This window comes from Acanthisitta chloris, unplaced genomic scaffold, assembly GCF_000695815.1.
Source record: "Acanthisitta chloris isolate BGI_N310 unplaced genomic scaffold, ASM69581v1 scaffold10565, whole genome shotgun sequence".
NCBI lineage: Eukaryota > Metazoa > Chordata > Aves > Passeriformes > Acanthisittidae > Acanthisitta > Acanthisitta chloris.
This window is the reverse complement of record NW_008673160.1, coordinates 21,085-40,618: the sequence shown is the minus strand read 5'-3', so window position 1 is coordinate 40,618 and position 19,534 is coordinate 21,085. Positions and strand designations below refer to the sequence as shown.

The 19,534-nt window shown below is 41.2% G+C and overlaps 1 protein-coding gene across 2 annotated transcripts in view; it reads left to right on the top strand.

Annotated features, from left to right (window-relative positions):
- Positions 1-19,534, top strand: part of LOC103802355 (chromosome unknown open reading frame, human C10orf76) — a 51,869-nt gene that overhangs the window by 15,629 nt on the left and 16,706 nt on the right. For both annotated transcript variants that reach the window (XM_009074817.1, XM_009074818.1), the window contains 7 exons: positions 2,260-2,353; positions 7,105-7,206; positions 11,388-11,446; positions 12,778-12,843; positions 13,922-13,991; positions 15,464-15,524; positions 18,415-18,503. In XM_009074817.1, coding sequence (XP_009073065.1) covers positions 2,260-2,353; positions 7,105-7,206; positions 11,388-11,446; positions 12,778-12,843; positions 13,922-13,991; positions 15,464-15,524; positions 18,415-18,503 — 541 coding nt within the window. The remainder of the gene's footprint in view (positions 1-2,259; positions 2,354-7,104; positions 7,207-11,387; positions 11,447-12,777; positions 12,844-13,921; positions 13,992-15,463; positions 15,525-18,414; positions 18,504-19,534) is intronic.

Here is a 19,534-nt window from a genome sequence, read left to right as displayed (position 1 = left end):
GAAAGAGGCTGATCCTGCTCCAGAACTGGATGAATTGTCCTGTATGGGTGTGCACAGACTACATGTTGTTGTCTGTTTGGGTATTGTTCACTTAGGGACTAATTGACATGTGACAACTGTTGTATCAAATACTCTTTAGTGCTCAAACTTCCGTGGAGAGCCTAACCCCTTTTGCTTGGGATCCTGTTGCTGGAGCATAGCACTTGTCCTTGTGCTGCTTATGATGGAGAAACAGTCATGGCAGCCTTCTGAACAGCAGTGGGCTGCTCCATACCTCTGATCACAGACCTCTGGATGCTTTTCTAAACCCTGTGTGAATTTGCAAAGGTGATTATTGCTGGGATGCAGTTGATGAGCCTTTCTGAGCTAGTGATCGTCCTGTGGCTGGCTGAAAGGGTAACCTGTTGTGTTTAGGAAAACCTTTAGGTTTAGGCTTTTAATTTTGGTTTGTAGGTAATTCTGATAATCTCTGAGAAAAAACATCTGCAAAACAGTTAACACCTTTCCCCAGTTATTTCAGGTCCTCAGAGTGCAGCCATACATCACAGGTTAGACCCTTGGAATGACAGAGGAGACCTCTGGGGACTCTTGACACTAATGGTGATGGAAGAGGTCTGATAAGCAGATCTACTGCCTCTGAAGAAAGCTTCTGTTTCACAGATGGTTAATTTGCTGAAGTTCCCTGCCTGTCTTTTCCCAGGTTATTCATTCCTATCACTTGTGACAGATTTCTGCTCTTTCAGTTCTGTGTAGTACCATCTCAAGCCTTTCTGTGGTCGAGATATACCTGAGGGAAGAGAGGCCTTTGGCAGGGAAAAGAGTAGTACAGAAAAAGAGCAGCTTGAGTAAAAGCTCTTAAAAATAAAAGGATAAGCTAGTTACCTGTGAAAGTGATAGCTGAAGCAGCCACTGATTAATGGCTTTAATTGAAGAGGAGGCCTGATGTTCTTCATTTAAGAGAGGGCAAGGTAGGTCATGTCATGCTGAAAGAACCTCATAAAAACTGATGAATACTCTTGCCTAAGTTGGTGTCCATTGCTTGGCACTGCTTGAGTGGCTCCCTGCTGCTGTGTGGTACACGGGAAGAGCAGGGATTGAGTTGTGTGGATGTCTGAAGTGTTAAGGTCTCAGTATGCTCACCAGTGTGGATGCTCAGTTTTGCTGCTGGGTGGCAGTCTTGTCTCTCAACTGCTGGTACTGTTCGGGGGAAGGAAGGTAAACCCCAGACCAAGATCTACAGAAGCATACCTAAACCTGGCTTATGTAAGACTTGCAATGAAAAATTGGATTTTAAAGTTTAAGTCTCTACTTGCAGTGATTTAAAATTGTCTTTGGGTTGTAGTATGTGTATCTGTGCTTCTCATAAAATACATGTATTTATAGTTGCTCATAAAATGAGATATTCAAAGGTGATGTGGAGGATATCCAATTCTGGAAAAATCCTGTGGAGCTAACATAAATCAGCAGCTCTGTCTCTTTCTTTTATTTTGAAATTGTGATGATATATTAAAGGCAGATGATACATTTATGTAAAACTTGCCCTATGAAATGGACACTTTGCTTGGCAGCCAGACTCAAAAATAGCATGGCAGATTGCCTACACTCTCACCAGTGTGGATAGATCTGGAAGCCTGCAAAGAGTCAAGTCAAAGCAGTAATTAGGCAGGCAACTATTAGCAAAGATGAAATGGGAGAGTAACTGACTGATGGAAGCTGAGAGGATCGATAATGATAGTGTTATTTATGTTATGCATTCTTTTCCTGCAGTGCCTGGGCTTTATAGTGAGACAGGGAAGTAATAAATTGCTATCATCTTTGACTGTGAACAAGTGGGGGGCAGGAGTGAGGAGAATTTGCTTTTAGAAAGAGATGCGAAAGGATCTTGGCCGAAGACTTCAGGTGCACATCCTTGGATTGTTTTTGGGGGATTTAGAAGCTATGAACTGTGTAGGCTTCTGCAAATCTTCTCCCATTCTGCACTGGGAAGAGCATGTTTTCTGTCTGCTGGGGATAGCCACCACTTCCTGATGTGTTTTCATGTTTTGTGGAGTAAAGAAATTGATGTACAGTTTATTTGTTAGATGTTCAAGGTCAGGAGGCATGGCCTGGCTATTTGAATGAGAGGCTGAAGTTTCTTGGGACTTCATTAGTCATGTCCATTGTGGGAGAACATGGAGCTGTAGAAGTAGAGATGTGTGTGTCTAGTGCCTAAGGAAGCTATTGACTTGTGCATGTTTGGGCATTTGTGTTTTCTGTTAGAGCCATCCTGAAATGGGCCTGATGACAACACCAACAAGCCCAATTCCAATGACACCTGTCACTCCGCTTGGAACCACCCCACCTTCTTCTGATGGTAAGAAATATAATGATCTCCTGGGGGAAAAAATGATTAACTGTAAAAGTACTAGCAAAGCATTTTTTCAAAGTGGCAATTAATGAGATCTGTCTGGAGTAGAAGTAACTTGGTAGCCTCCTCCTGGAGTGACTTACCTTACTGAACATGAGCAAGATGGTTTGACTCAAACATATTTCTATTTTGCCTTGTATATTGCTCCTGAAATTATGCTTATATTTCTTCTGAACGCAGTACTCTCCCAACATCTGCATGAAGATACACCCAGCCCATTAATTATTCTGGATAGGCTTTTACTTATGAATATTTCTAGTGTCAGGTCCTTTGCCTGGGATTATTTGTCATTGGAACAGATTTATGGAGAATTGCAGTGGATTCCTGCTTGTCATTAATGCACTTGCCCTCAGATTTGAATTAATTGGGATTTGAATCCAATCTGGGTGTGGAAATATTCCTCCCTCTCACTGCCTTTTCTCTTTTAGGCTTTGTAATGGACTGCTTACCCTGAGATCTTTGTTCTAAATGAAATGTTATGTGTCCACATAAACATGCTTTGAAATAATTTAAAATAAAACCCTTTCAGGTAAAGGTATGGATAGATATAGCCTAGTTTAAGAGAAGAAGTGAAATGACTGTTGTCAAGTAGTTTAATGGCATCCTCTGGAGCTGAAGAAAGCGTTGTTTAATGAAGGAACAGAGTTGGTTTGAATAGAGCAGAGTTTGGAAATATTTCTGGGGAAAAGCAGTCTGAGTTACTCAGTTGTGCCAGCTATTCAGGTCATTTGATACCCTAGTTATGGATGATCCTCCTTGTGGATGAATTCTATCTGGTTACCATGGTTAACAAAAGCTTCAGATAAAAAGTCCCCTATGTCTGAAGTCTCTGTGTGCATATAACAGAAGCTGTGGAGGGACAGGCATTTTGTGGGCTTCTGTTCAACGTGTTCATTGCAAATGTATCCACCCACACACCGTATTATACAACTGACAGGGTTTGTGCTTACCTACATCGATACAGCTTGCTTGCACTCTCTTTTTTCTTTTTTTAATTTACCAAAACACAAAGCAAAATCAAAACAAAACTTCCATTTGTGCTCTCAGCAGAGACAATGATCTTGTGAAGTTCGAGGCTTCTTGCTGCTTGTAATGTTGCTAAATTTAAGAAAAGCTGATCCTAATGTGCAGCAATTACATCTGGAAGCATTCTTTATTTGCTGTCGCCTTGCTGATCCTTACTCTCAGTGATAGGTGGTTTTTTTTTTTGCATCCCTTGGTTTAGTTTGGTGCATTAGTATTGCTGTTATTTTCAAGATATGTCAGAATTTTCCTCATTTTCTAAGGTCTTGCAACTCAGCTGCAAAATTTGCCTATGGCTGCAAGTTAGCAAGAGGCTTTTTGGCTGTGGAATGAAAAGATTGCTTTCTTTTTCCTGCATCTAAAAAAAAATGTGTGGCTGTTTTCAAGTTACAGTAACATGTAGAAATCCATCTATGGGTTTCATACGCTTTTCTTTTATGCTGACTGGGATTGAAAATGAGTTCGTATTCTGGTTTGAAATTTCTCTGGCTGTTAGCCTATAGTGTGAATTAAGACCTTGTAAAGTCTCAAGATGTGTGTTAAAAAAATCAGGGTCTGTAGCATGAACCAGGATGAGCAGTGATGTGTTCTTCAGAGTGATTTCTTCTTTTTTTTCAAATGAGACTTTTGCTAGAAACTGTTGATCCATAATATGTAAATCAAGTGTGCCTGTCACCATAGTTATCTAAATGTCAGTTTGCTTACTGTTGTTAAATATTCATTCAGTACGTTCATTGTAACAGCTCCAGAAGGACCCACTGGGGATATAAATACATTTTTTCAGACTTTAGCTAAAATCTTTGAGCTATTCATAATATTGGGAGTGAAAATGCTTCCAGTCTTACTGTACAGACTTTGCCAACAGACCTGGCATGTTAGCAATGTGTTGGGAGCCCCAGAGCTTCAAGACTGGACTAAACCAGCTCATGCTTGGGGATGTGCAACCTTTAGAAGCTAAAAGCCCCATTATGATTTATTTGATGTGGTTCAAACAGCAAGGTTACATTGATCTATTTGACCTGTTGTTTCCAAGGGCTACAATTTTGTATTCGAGGTAATTGTATAGTCCTGAACTCCATGAAAACCTCTGCTGTGCTCGGGGCCTCTCAGTGCTCAGCTTAAAGAATTCTGCATTTTGCTGTTGGTTTGTCCCCTTCTTCCTTCTGTGCCTGCCCTTGCCTTGGTTCCAGGGGTAAATAAGACTGACTTGCCTCATTACAGAGTTATGAGATACAAGCCTTGAATTGTGGAAGGTGTTGTATGTTAAAACAGACTTTTCTTTGAACCAAAATAGTTGCATACAGGATCAAATTTCTTCCCCTCAGAGCCCCCAGCTTAGCCATGCAACTATCAGATGTGAGGAATTCCTTGCTTCTTGTCAAGTCCAGTCTCATCATAAATACCTTTTTCTTTCCTTGTGAGTAAGAAAAGCCTTGAGCATTCCTGAGGATAAATGGAAAATTTTGAGATAATACAGGTCTTATAATGTGTATCCTGGTGGTCTGCAGATCTGTTTCCAGTGCAAGGGGACCCCTGTCTTAGGCTATCTTTATAGTTTGAGAAGAGAGAGAACCTTCTGACAATTGTAAATTCAAGCCACCTAGAACCTTCTGCATGTGAAAACCTGTGAGTTTGAGTTCTTAGGCAGCCAGAACAGTAGTGTTATGTCCCCTTAACTCCTTGAATCTAGTGCCTTGTGCTTGCAAGCATATCATCATAGAATCCCTTAAATTTATCAAACTCTGACTCAATTTGTTTCCCAATAATTCTTGTTGGGAGTCTCTTTCAGCATCTTGTTCTTTGGTTAGAAATCTTCAACTTTGCAACCTGTGTTTCCTGTCCATTCATACCCATTTATCATGCCCTTAACCTTCCTTTGGAACACAGATTGCTCTTTTTCATAAATTGGGTTACTTGCCTGTGTATTTTGCTGTCTCACAAGAAGGCTGCTCTGCTTCTCTGATCTACCTAATAGCCTTCCTCTAAACTTGCCCAAGTTTTAAGTTCATCCTTTTTGGACATGGTTTCTGTGTAATTATACACAGTGTTTGAGACCTCTCACCAGCACCTTGTGCAGGGCATTAGTGTTCCTGTCTCTGCTGGAAGTGGATTTCTGGGTATGTTGTATAACCATGCTCTTGAGCACTTCATGTTGGGAGCTTGTCATCTTGTGATCTGATAGTGTATCATGGTATTTGGTTTGCAGCTGATGAGCTCTAAGCTTGCCATGGAAAAATATCCCTGAATTCCTGACCTTATGGCTTGTGTTGTTGAATTTCATCTTGTATTTATTATCCGTCTGTGTTTTTAGCCCATTTTTTGTGTGCAGTCTGATACTCCTCTGCATTTACATATCCCAACTTTCTGCCATTGGCAGATTCACTAGCAAGCGATTGCTTGTTGTGTCCAAGTCACTCTCTAAAAAGAAAAGTGTCACCTGAGGAATTCAAGTAGTAAGTTCTTCTCAGACTTATAGTTTCTCTAATTGTTTCTCCTTTGCCAGAACTTTGATGTACATTAAATTTATCTGTTGGTTCTCACTTATCTGCTTCACTTTCAATTTTTCGTAGAGAACTGTATTAAGTGCTTTACTGAGGTTCTTCTAGACTAGCTTCATCAGGTTTTTGTTTGGGTTTTTGGTTTTGGGGTTTTTTTTTGCCTGTACTAATTTATCTTTGATACCAGATTTATCTGGCAGGATCTGCAGGTAAATGCATGCTGCATTTTTCCCACTTATCTTTTTCCTCCCTTTCAATATTTCTCGTAAAGCTTTCTGAATGGGAAGGCTGAGAATGGCCCTTTAGGACAGCTTGGGCTCAGTCATCAGTAAAATTGTGGCTCAGTCACATGGTGGAGGTTTGACAGCTCATAAACTTGGTGCTTCAGATAGTACATGGCGAGTGAGCAGGAGGCATATTGTGCAATTAGCTGAGGAATCAACATAGCTTCTTGTGAAGTCTAAGGCAGATGATGTCCACTGTTGAGGTGTCAAAAGTACAGCTGGTGTCCTAGAGAAATGCCAGTGAACTGCAGATATGGAAAGTACATTTCTACTCCCTGCTGGATTGTGATGTATCTAGCACAAGCTGTGACTGCTTTTGCTTCTTGATTTTTATAAAACTGCTCTTTCTGCCTCCCTTTTCTACCATTTTTGTCATGCAATAATTATGCTATGTCTCGTGTTCTTCTGGAAGAGAGACTGCTGTTGGAGGGAAGAATGGAAGTGATGTGGATCTTTTGGAACTGAAATTCCAAAATTGCTGAAACAAAGGGCCTTTGCTGGGCATGTCTCTTTCCAGAATGAGAATGGTGTGCATGTTATCCGTGCTGCTTGCAAGAATTAATCGGATATCAGTGCAAATATCTTCAGTTCTCTGGGTTGGGAATGTTGATGACGGCTAAAACAGCAGGCTGAAACCCCTTAGGGGAGGAGTGGGGGCAGGACAGAGAAGGATATCACTTCTTAACCAGAGCCTGTGCTTGGAGCAGGAGAAATGATCTCTGAGGGTGTGGTACAAGTCTTTTCTGGGTGGTCATGAAGGAGCAGGAGGAGGTCAGGTGGTCCTGCAAGTAAGCTGTTCTTACCCCAGATCTGTGAGTCTGTGTCTCTGTTCTCTGTATAGTTATTTCTTGTATTTGTGTAGAGTAAACATGTCTTATCTGCTTTGTTCCAGTTATAAGCTCTGCAGAGCTGCCTTTGGATGCTGATGTGCAAACCAGCAACTTGCTGATAACCTTCTTGAAGTACAGCTCGATTGTGATGCAGGACACAAAAGGTAAATGAAGTCTGTGGATACAGGAAACAGTGCTTTTGGAAGTCAGGAGGGCACAAGAATATGTCTACTAACTTCAGAAACAGAGGTGAACTGGAGTCCCCTTAAAGGAATGAAGATTTCACCTTTTGAGAAAATTAAGTGATTTTTAGTGCTAGATGAAGAGTTAGGAGACTGGGGGAGATGTAATGCTGACAGGAGGGATGTCAAGTATGAAAAGAATGTAATAATAATGATAGTACCTAATAACCAAACCTGTCCATATGCAGGAGGTGTGAGCATATCTGATTCCCAGCTATCTGTCAGAGAGGGGAAGTCATGCACCAGAGAACTGTGTTTTTAAGAACACTTAGAAGCTGGCCCAGGAGGCAAAGCTCAGCATTAGGAGGAGATATTTCCTTTGTCTTTTGGTACTTGATGGTTAAGCAGGGAGCTCTATGATTGTAAAGAGGACAGGAGCAACTTACACTGTACTGGCAGTAATTTGCTTGAGAAGATATCTTTCTATGCTGTGCTTTTTGCTGCTCCTGTAGTTTTGTGGGGGTTAATTTCAGCTTGCTGGAGTTGAAGTATTGGTTCATCTCCTGCTCAAGGTACTCAAGGGTGCTGTTTTGCCCAGTGATTGTATGGGCAAGACTGTGGTGTGAACATAACAGGTGATCTTTGCACCGTTTTTCAGCCCATTACCGACTTTTGCTGTTAAGTTAGACGTAAAAACTGAACAAAAATAGGACGATAGCTGCAGAGATTGTGATACATGAATTACTGAACTTCATGAATGCTTGGCACTGAATAAGAGAGCAGGCAGGAGAGTTTCCTTGTGCCTACTGGCTTGCAGTGAAATTGTACTTGGCTGTCCTGTTCTTGTTCAGTAAGCAAGCTAGTTGAGGAAAAAATGAATAATTAAAATTAGGACCAAAAGGGACTTAATGAAAATATCTAGTGCATCCCTGTCCTGATTTTTGCTGTGACAGAGTTAGTTTTCTTCTTAGCAGCTGGTACAGTGCTGTGAGTTTGGGTTCAGTGTGAGAATGATGTTGATAACACGCTGGTGTTTTGGCTCTGGCTAAGCAGTGCTTACCGTATGTCAAGGACTTCTCGGTGGCTCATGCTCTGCCAGTGAGGAAGTGCACAGAAAACAGGGAGGGAGCATGGCCAGGATACATGACCTGAACTGGCTAAAGGGATATTTCATACTGACGAGTGTCATGCCCAGTGTCTAAACTGGGGGAGGTATCCAGAAGGGGCTGCTTGCTGTTCAGGATGGGCTGGGTATGGGTCAGCAGCCTGTGAGCAAGTGTATTGTGCATTGCTCAGTTCTATTGGATTCTGTTACTCTCTCTCTCACTCTGCTTATAATTACTATTATTGTATTTTGTCAATGTTTTCTTATCTCACTCGGTTTAACTTTTCTTTCCCATTCTCCTCCCCACTGGAAGAAGGTGGGAAGCATTGGGAGTGAGTGAGCAGCTGCATGGTACTTAGTTGCCATCTGGGATTAAACTACAAAACTACTGAAAACTAAGGCAGAATCAGATTTACCTGTATCTTTTTTCAGAGGTGTTGCTAACAGGTTGGGTGCAGACACTGATAGTGGAACATCATTTTCAGAGTATCTATGCCAGTGTTTAACTGTCCTTGTTGTGAGAGAGTTTCATGTGCTTCCTAAATTCTTTGCTGTGATTTAAATAAATTACTAGTGTTCTTCTCCAAGATAGATATTGAGAATGAATTATTTCTTTCTTCTTTGTGTCAACCCTTATGTATTTGAAGTCTGCTTTCATGTTTCCTCTCGCTTTTGTCTTTTGAACTAAACCACATCAATCTTTGCTTAGTCATTTCTAATAGATTGCACTCGTGAGGAGGGCTTACTAGCTCTCTAATCATTCTCATTTGCTTTTCTCAGGGTCCGTCTTGCTGATCTAAGTCTCTGATGGAACAATTTTACGTTTTTCAATTTAACTTCTGCACTTAGTCACCGTAACATGGAAAGTCTGCACAGGGCCTCAGCTGGATTAGTTTCAGATGGAGTGAAATCTGATAGAGGGGAATCCTTACTAAACAAGCCAGTGAGGGATGAGTTTATTACGTTATGAGACAGTAGTTGAGGTTTCTTTCTTTACTTTGGTTCTAGCTTGTATAACATTTGAAATTTGTGTGACTGACAGACCCAATCTCCTTCCCACCATGGTAGTAGTATGTGGCAATTGAGCTCCACTGATCCATCATTTAAAAGAAGTGTGCCTTCCAATCCAGTGCTTATTAATTCTAGTGGGTATATTCCTGTCCTTATAATTTGATTGTAATTGGAGCCCTACCTAGTTTTTTTCTTCTGTAAGGCCAAGCATGAAACAGGCTGCCCAGGGAAGTGCTCTAGTCACGGTCCCTGAAGGTATTTAGAAGGCAGGTAGATGTGGCACTTAGGGACATGGTTTAGTGGTGAATTGGCAGTGCTTGCACATAAAGACTCCTTGATCTTAAAGATCTTTTCCAGCGTAAGCCATTCTATGGTTCTATGTGACACCAGTGTAGCAAGAAGAGAAGAAGAATGAATAACTCTAGTCTACTCCATGTGTCTTGAGGCATGTGGGAACACTTACAGGGGAGACTGATTTGTTCAACATCCAGGACTAGATAGCTGTTTTGGTCCTGTCTCAAAGAGCATAATTTAATTGATTTTGTTTGCTAGATCCTCCTCTTGTTTTCCTCTCTTGTGTCAGTCAGAGGCAGCTGCCTTGGGAGAAACAAAACCTCTGCATTTTTCCCCCCATTTGTGAAACAGGGTTCATACTGATATACCACCCTGTAGGATGTGATCTGCTTTGTACCTTTAATGAAGGGTGCTGTGAAAGTACAAAATGTCTGTGCGAGTAACTGCTTGCATAGATGCCCCATAGCTGCTGGAAATGGCATGATGTTCACAACGCATTGGTGGAAGGCAGAGCACTTGGTGTGAAACAGGAGCCTTTACAGCACCATCCCCAGAGAGAGAAGTGGTAGCAGCACTTACAGAAATATACAGAGAAGCCTTACAATATGAAAATAACAGGACTCTTGTGTATCAAAGTTATTTGAGGCCATTTCTCCTGCTTTGCTGGAGTATAAAACTTTAAACATTTTAGATGAGGTAAGAAGATAGGAGAGACTTTTAACTCTCCGATTCCAAAATTCCTCTTCATCTTACTTAGTGCATCAAGATGAAACCAGCACACTTCAGGGCACACCTTGTTAGTAAATGTGTGTCCCTCAGCAGCATAGAACAGAAAACAGGAGGTGTCAAACTAGACAGAACAGCTGTCTGAGCCCATTCTGTCTGTTTTTGTGCATTGCCATATACATGCCTGATCTTACCTGCCCCTGCTTTGTGCAAGGATTGAACCGGAGCTTTCTTCTGTCCTAAGTTACTCTAGGACTGTATATACCTTCGGAGGTTTTGACTTTCAAGGTTAAAATTGAGTGAAAAGAGTTTTAAATAGTCCAAATAAAAATTGCATTCTTCTGCCTCAGTCCCCCTCTATTTGTGAGTCTTTCAGCCCACCAATTGCCATTCAGGGCAAAAGCTGCTTGACACCGTGAGATGAATAAGAAGTTGTGGAACATGATCAGGGTGAAACTCTTTTGGCTTAAAATGCTAAGACTTTGTAGACTTCCTTCTTTCATGGTTTGACACAGAGCAAAGTAGGTCATGTCTCTCAGTATTGGGGTAAAACTTGGAACTTTGAGCCTGATGTCAGGAGTCATTCTGCTACACCTTGCTGTGTGTCTACTAAAGCTTTGCTGCTTGTTTCATAACCTACAGTAAAGGTGATGTTTTGCTTTCCATTTTGTCTTAGAGAGGGAACAGTGTGTTACTGCTGTGATAGGAAGACAAGGACTAACCCCAGTATTTAGAATATCTGTGAAAGTAAAACTGAACAGGATCGAAGCCCAGCAGGTAGCTACAGTGCTGTTGGAGGTTCAAGTCCAGAGCTTTGGTGTTGGTGCAGACTGGTGACAAATGGGTGGGATTTAGTGGCTGGGCCGGAGAGCGATGCTTAATGAGAGTAGACTATTAGCTAGCATGGAGGAAGGAGGAGTATGAAGAATCTCCAAGCTGAGCTTTTCTTTTGCTGCAACAGCTATCTTGCTCTTCAGCATTGCTAGGCTTGTGTGGCTCATGGAGGACTTGTTTTTCTTCTTTGCAGATGAGCACCGGCTGCACAGTGGCAAGCTGTGCCTGATTATCCTGACATGCATAGCAGAGGTAGGTTTCTTGTGTGAAGCTGCTCAGCAGATGGTGTGTTACAGGGCTCTATCTCTGTGCACATCCCCTGCCTCCTGTGGAGCAGGAGCTCGATTTCCATAGGGGTACTGAGTGATGAGGATCTCAGGCACGTAACGTTTTGCTAATAAACCTGATGCAGTACTGTTAAAATTGACTTGAAATTTGAATCATCTTATTTGGGTTTAGCTAACTCCCAGGGATGAAGAGAGAATAGAGTGAACCTAAGCCTTTTCTCTCTTAGCTGTTGAGTGACCTTGTGGTGTGGCTTTTAGATGAGTAATGTGCTAATGGCTTTCAGTTCTGTACTGTGCATGGCAACAGTGGCTGTGCTATATCTCTTTTGCCTAAGAAGGATACAAGTCTGAAAGAAAGCCACGTGGTTGTAGGTCCCTACAAATAAGTAGCAAATGTGGTAGTAGGGTGAGAAAGCAGTTTCACAGGCCTATGTCAGCAGTCCTGGCTGAATGTGGTTCTGTCTAATAGGAAGCATGTACTAATGGCCTGACCCATGTTCTGAATGGAGATTGTGTGGCATTTGCATTTTGCTTGCACAAAAAGACCTTTCATGCTGAAAGAATAAAAAGCAGTGATATTGACAGCCAGTATAAGGATTCTAAAATAATGTTTCTTCAGGGTACAGCCTGAAAGCTAATCATCTACATTTCAAATTTTTCTAATTAAATGGTTTTGGCACTTGTTCTTCAGGTGAATGCATAGATAACACAAGATAATAAATTCTGTTTCTACATAACAAGGACATGCTTTGGTTCTGGTATTAAAGGGAGGATATATTTATTACCCATCCTGGCTGTGCATTATCTAGAGAAGTTTCTTTAATTTAGAGGTGATCTTGGAATGAGCTTTGCCTGAGGGGTAGAACAGCTCATAAACCTACCTGCTAGTACTGCTGTAACTTCTGGCATGATGATGAGTCCATCAAAATGCCAGTTTAAACCTTCATCCACACAGTCACAGGAACTGGTGTGCTGGAGGACCTCCTCACATATTTTGTGTCTGAAGCACTTGTTAAACTCTTGACACCAAGGTGTGTGCAGTCCAGAGTTTGAATGAACCAAGGAAGAGAATGCAAAATAAGTTGCTCAGGCTTTAGTTAAAGTGGAACTGGGATCAGGAGGGGTTTACTTTTGGTGTGACTGGAGGTATAGGTGGAGAAAAGAGGAAGTGACAGGTGGCTTTTTAACTTTATAGCTATATGTTGGGAGTTTTACACTGAAACACATGATTTGAGAGGCAACTGTAAAGTGTTGGGCTTGTTCATACCTCCTCCCTTTTCTTGCTCTTTTCAACAGGATCAGTATGCTAACGCTTTTCTTCATGATGACAACATGAATTTTCGCGTAAACCTACACAGAATGGTGAGTCTTTTCCTCCAGATTGTGTCTCTTCTCTTTTGGTTGCAAACACAGAGGATTTGAGTTCCTGTATGTTGGAAACTGTGTCACAGACATCTAACCTAGATTGCTAAGGCATGTGAAAATACTGTGAGAAATGCAGTAGCTGGGGAATGATTTTGAAATTGCTCTCAGAATGACTCCCTCTTTGAAAGAACAAAGACCTGGTTGCTCAGTCAGTCAATTCAGAGGCCTGTGTAGCTGGGGAGGAGCTGTGTATTATGAGGTCTCTGAGAAAATCAGTGGCAGAGAGTATATTCTGCCTTAATCTTCAGCAAGCATTAGCCCTCACATGGTATATATAATAGCCAGCTGGAGTTACACTGAATGCTGTCATTTGGCTTATGCTTCATACTGGGTGGAGTGAGTCACCTTCAGGGAGGAAAGTATTTTTTTCCTGAGTATTTTCCTATAGGTACCTCTGGAGGAATTGTCCTTACCTGGCTCGCGGAGCTCTGTAGTTACAAGTAACTTGGATGGTTATCCTAGCTTGATGCATTCTGTCTGTATGGTACTGGCAAGTTTCACCTCATCTCGCAGTGAAGAGTGCACCTGAAAGTGTCATTAATCTAGAACAGAAACATCTTCCTTTATTGTGAGCATACTTTAAGGATTCCTGTCATTACCACTTAACAGCAAACTTACTATCCAGTTGGCCTTTCTGGTCTGTAACAATAAACACCAAAGCCACTGAGTACTGTATGCACTGTCAAGAATGCCAGTCAGATTATGGATCAGGAACCAAGTCAGTATGTTAACCAAGGGGATGGAATTGCTGTGTGATTTGGTTTTGTCTTGTGGTCCCCCCTGGCCCAGTACAACGATGCCCTCCGGTTACACAGCTAGAGAAACAAAACCCCAGGAGTCAACATGCTGGAAAGCAGGCAAAATTTTACTCCATCCGTGGCCTTTAGGACAGCAGTTGTAGGAAAAGACTAAGGGAAGCCTGTGCTGATGGTACTATTTGCTTGGAAAATGCACTAGTACACAGATTGTCACTTCAGGCTTCCTCTGATTTCTTTTCATCTCTGTGTGTTTGAAGCCAATGAGACATCGGAAGAAAGCAGCAGACAAGAACCTGCCCTGTCGCCCGCTGGTGTGTGCAGTGCTCGGTGAGTGTTGTCGGAGCACGTGTGTGCTTGTGGTTCCTGAAGCACCTTTTGTTGTGCAATAGAAATATGAGCTTTATGGCTTAAGTGGAGAGGTGGATGGACTTCAAAGGAGGACAGTTATGTACTAAAGATATTTCCAATAATGTCCATCTCCTCCACACATGGCTGTGTCTCAGACAAATTAAATCCAAGGCTGCAGCTCTGTATCAAGAAATCCTAAGTTTTGCAGAAGCCAGTTGGCTCCTTTGACCTGAGCTGGTAACAATAGGGAGGGCAGTTGTTTAATAAATCCAGTGTTTTGGATGAGTGTGATAACAGTTAGTCACAAGTACTTTGTAGATGATATGATGATGGCAAACCTATGGAAAGGACACATATTTGTGAATGTGTTTGCTGAGCATTTAGCGTTTTCTGAGCAAAAGACAAGAGGAATGTCAGTAGCTAGGATTGATTTTGCCTGTGGATATGGAGGCATAGTTGAAGGCTTTTCATGCAGCACATGATTAAACTGTGGCTGTTATTACTGTGGAGGCCAAAAGCATAAATGGGTTCAGAAGTGGATGGAGCCTGGATCCCTGAATGACCCTTAAGCCTGATGGTATGGAAGCAGTCTTAAACTGCAGCATTTTTAAGCGTGTGATTGTTGAAACCAAGATGCAACAGCTGCATGAAGAATCTTTCTAGACTTAGCAGATCTCATGCACTCATTTCCTACACTGTTTTTAGTCACTATTGAGTCACACTGCTGGGCTATTAGTGCCCTAGGAGGTTACAGCTCATGAGTGTTACCACTGGCGTGGGATAAGCATTTTAGGCTGAAGTTGTGTTCAGTACACACGCAGACACACATACATTCAGTTATCATTTATTAGCTGAACCACAGTAACTTAATCTTTGAATTGTATTTCTATACTCTTTGCCTCTTATCCTCATACTGGGAGCCCTTAAGACATTCTCTTTTTTTTCCTCTGAATTAGTCTTAAGCAGAAGCTTATCCTATGTTGAGATCAGACTAGGTTTACTTGCTTCAAAATTTGTCTTAGGGAAAAATAAGTGTTATCTACAATGTCTCTTTAAGGAAACATCTAGGTTGTGCATTGTTTCTGGCAAGAATAATTTTCTAAACTGTGCTTTCTTAATGGAATTTTCCATTAGTAACAAGGCTTGAAATATGAGAACAATTCTAAACATTGGTATAGTCTTTATTGACTAACAGTGGGATAAAGCATATGGGGAAGCAGTGCCTCAAAGCAAATTACATTACATACCCTCAGTTTCCAGTAGTTTCTTTTCTAATTCTAGAGGATGTCTAATACTCTTTAGAACAAATGAAAAAGTGGAATTTCTCTCATCTAAGCAGGACTACTGTCTGGTAGAGGTAGGTAGATAGGGCAGTTTGACTTCCTCATAATCTACTGGAAGTTAACCATAAGCCAGCTCAATATTTACTTTATAATTTTCTTTTCTGTCAGATTTGATGGTGGAATTCATTGTAACACACATGATGAAAGAATTTCCTATGGATCTCTATGTGTAAGTGTCTGTGGGGTAACTCACTGTGATTTGTATTTGAAGTTTAAATTTGGGTGGAAATCTACTCATAGAGCAATCTTCTGTCTGAAATAACACTTTGTGGCTGGTGGGGAGCAGGATGGCTTTTCATGAACTCTTCCAGTAACTCTTTCTACTTCTAAAATCCTCTCTGTGCCAGAAAATTGAAAGCAAAATGAATTTCTACCTTTCAGACTGATTTCCTAATCTGCTTGATCTAACACAAAGAGCTTTTCAGTCTGAAAGATGTTTCATAACACAGAATCATTGCAAGAATCCCCACTTCCCAGAAGATGAATCTTGGTCTAGAAACTGAAAAGACAGTTTGAAAAACCAAGGCTGACTGACATGAGGCCTGGAAGGCAATGGGGAGAGGGAGGGAGGTTTAAGCCTGAAATAGCTTACTAGGCAGCAGGAGCTAAAACTTTAGCAGTGGGCAAAAGGAGAGCAGAGGACAGAGCTACTGATGAACGCTTGGTGCGTCCCACAGGGGCCCCTCAAATGCTTTGTGCTACTTTAGCCTGGAGGGCAGAAATAGAATTTAGGCAGATTGTTGGCTTTGCTCTGACTGTTTGTACAGTGCTCAGTTTCCCCAAGGCGTGAACAGCACTATGTTATATAGAAAAGATAAAGGCACATAGGATGTTTTCCCATAAGGTAACTTTTCAGCATGTTCTGATTTTGCCCAAATAACCTGCTATTACAGTGCCTTTTCAAAGGTTGTACAGTTCAGTTGAGTTTGTGAGAAATTTTTTTAAATTTTTTTTTTAAGTGACAATTGCAGAATTATTTGGGTGTAATGCGCTGGAATTTCACAGGAAATGTGTGAAATGCTTGGGCTCAGAAATAAGGTCACAACTAGAAAACCCATGAGACTAAAAATAATGAGCAGTAGCAACTATCAGTGGACATCTGTATCTTATCATTTTGGCATGTTTGTGCTGTCCCTTCACTATATTCCTGTCTGAAACCATCCCATAGCAGACACAGTTATTGCAGACAGAGTGGGTGTCCTGAATGCACAAGTAGTGTCATACTTCTCTGCAGTGCATTTAAAAGGTGACCAAATGAAGCTGCTCAAGGATAGGCACATTAATATTTAAAAAAGAATTCCAGATTGCTTTGACTAGGGGTGCTTTTTGTCCACTATGTGTATTACAGATCCTCAGCACAGAGCTAAAAAGCAGAGAAGCCCCACTGGGATGGATAACTTTGTAACTAAAGCAGGATCACAACCCAAGCAGTGTGGTTTGGGAGCCTGTAGGCTGTTGGTTGGTGCTCTGGCTATTTAGGCAGGAGTATTAGGACTGTTATGCCCCTTCTTCTTTTCTGTCCGTGCCTTGATTTCATCCAGAAAGCTGGATGCAACCATAAGGTTTCAATGATGAGAGATGTATGCAGGTTATTTTGCATTAACAGCTGTTGTAATTACAGAGAAATGTTTTAGCCATTGGCAGATTCTCTCTGGTCAGTGCCTTAAACAGTTTTGCTTTTTTGTAGAGGTCAGTTTTAGACTTATAGCCACGCAAATACATGGGTGCAAAGGTGCTGGGTATTGTCTGGTACCTGTAACGTGGCAAATAGCAGGTCTCTCCCCAGAGCAATTGCTGTTCCTTGTCTGAAAGCAGCTCTGTCCTAGCTGGTTTACTTTGTTTTCTTGGTTGAATTTGAGAATCCAGTTTGAAATACAGCACTTAATGTCATGCTCAGCAATTATAAATAGTTTTACCTTTATTCATTTAAAGTTAGTTTTAGTTCTTACCTCCTTGTGGTATTTTTGGGATCCTATAAGGGTCTCAAAAGAAAAATGTATACCTTCTGCATATTGTTTCCTACAGTCTTGATTTTAAAGTCTAATTTTGAGCTCTTCACCCCATTTTGAATAAATGCCATGCAGATTTTAAGAATTTGATTTCTTTGTTTTTACTTGATATGTTGTGTCTTTCATCAGTGTCTTTTCAGTAAGATATTGGTATTAATACGATATGTTTTTGAGAAATAAGGATTTGGAGGAAAATCTTTCCTTTTTTGAAGTCTCCATTTTTTTTCTAAATGTCAATAGCTAAAAATAGCTTGGCCTAACAAATTCAAATTTGTATATATTTTTTGTCTTTTTAATGAGTGCTAGTGCTAACCATTATACTGTGTGTGTAGTTCTGATGTTTTTTATGAAAAGTGTTGGTGCACCTAAGATTTTGTTTGAACACTAGATGCTATGGAGGCCTACAGGATTTGGAGACTTCATAAGGACACTAGCTCTGTGTTTGGGGATTCCAGAGCTTCTAGGTATATTGCTTGACCATTCCAAAGCTTGCACTTAAATTATTTTTTAAAGGAGACTCCAAAATTTGACAGAAATCTTTTTTTTTTTGTGTAATTAAACTGCACGGCTCAATCAAGCTGAAAATCCTGAAATTTGATTGACTCTGTCATTTCCTTTAGCCTCATCATTTGGGCCAAAGAAACTGACAACCTTCACTGTGTCCAGATCTAACAATAACTTGCAGTATCTCATACATATGGAGCCTACAAGTTAAGTAACTCCTTTTGTGGAGCTTGTGAGGCTCTCAGGTAAGGGCTACAAGGAGTGGAAAGTATTAATTAACCAACAAACATGTATTTGTGGTCTGTCTAATCCCACTCAGCTGAAACTGGCATACAAACCCCTTTCCTTCATTGTGTCTGATTCTTTTTTGTGAGTATTGGTTCCTTTTAGGAGCCCAAAGCCCTGAGTCCCATCCTCCTCTCAGATAATAGAACTCAGAGATAGTCTTTGAGTTTGTCGATTTCTCTGCTACTGATTTTGGAGACATGTCCCAATAGAATTGCTGAAAAATGCAATGCCATTAATCCTTTATTCTCTCTGTTTCAGACGGTGCATTCAGATTGTGCACAAGCTGCTGTGCTACCAGAAGAAATGCAGAGTGAGGCTTCATTACACCTGGAGGGAGCTCTGGTCAGGTACTTTGCTTCTGCAAGACAGTCAAATAGGGAAAGCCCAGAGTGGTGGCTGCTTGGTGGACATGACTGCTTGTTCCATTGTTACAGTGTCAAACAGCAAGCATCAGTTCTGGTAAAGCATCTGTGTGTTGGTTCTTAGTTGCCTCCTTTGGAAAGCCAGTTCATTATCATAATGGCAGCTAATTTACTTTCTTCTCTGGCCATGATCACCATGGTATCCAAATGTCTTTGTTTTTCTGTTTGATTACCTGATTTGAGAAACAGAGTACTGCTTTATGCAGTAGTGTTTCTCTGTCAGGTATTTGTGAGTAGAGGAGAGGTAGGCCCTTGGGTGAAGGGAGGTGGACTTTACTTTTCTCTTTACCATAAGAGATGCATACACAGAATAGTGAGTGCAGCTCCTTCTGAAAAGAGCAGCCTAGAAATGTCAGTATGAAGGAAAAGAGGCTTTTAACTCTGACCTTTTTGTTGATGGTAGATAGTCTGGTTCATGCCACTGGTATCTTGAGGCAGATAAGTATTATGGGCTTTGACATAATCTAGTAGACATGGCTCTGTAGGACTCTTAGATGATGCAATCATTGCGTGGGAGGTCTGAGGGAAGGGAGTAGCAGAATGATGAGACCTAACAGGTGTCTTTCGTGGATATGGCGTGTGATTCTGTTCTTATCTAGCAGGCACTGAAGCAGCTCAGCTAGGAAAGTACAGTTAATCCCCTTGCTGTTGTGGCTTAAACAAGAGCTTTATGAAAATTCAAGGGAACATGGCCCTAATTGTGTATTCCTGAAGCTGTGCTTGAGACCTAGGATCAGCGACTTGCCTGGTGTAATGCAACTCCCATCAGAAATCTGAGAGAGGATGGCTTTTGAAAAAGGCAGGGATGAGTGGTTTGTGAAGCTCTTCTCAATTAACACGGAGTACTTCCCTTCAGTGGCCTTCTCCACCTGAGTTGTAGGTACAGAAGAATGAACCAACAGCCTGAGTCACTTTCAGTTACTAAATTTTTGCCTTGTGTGACATATGGCCGATTC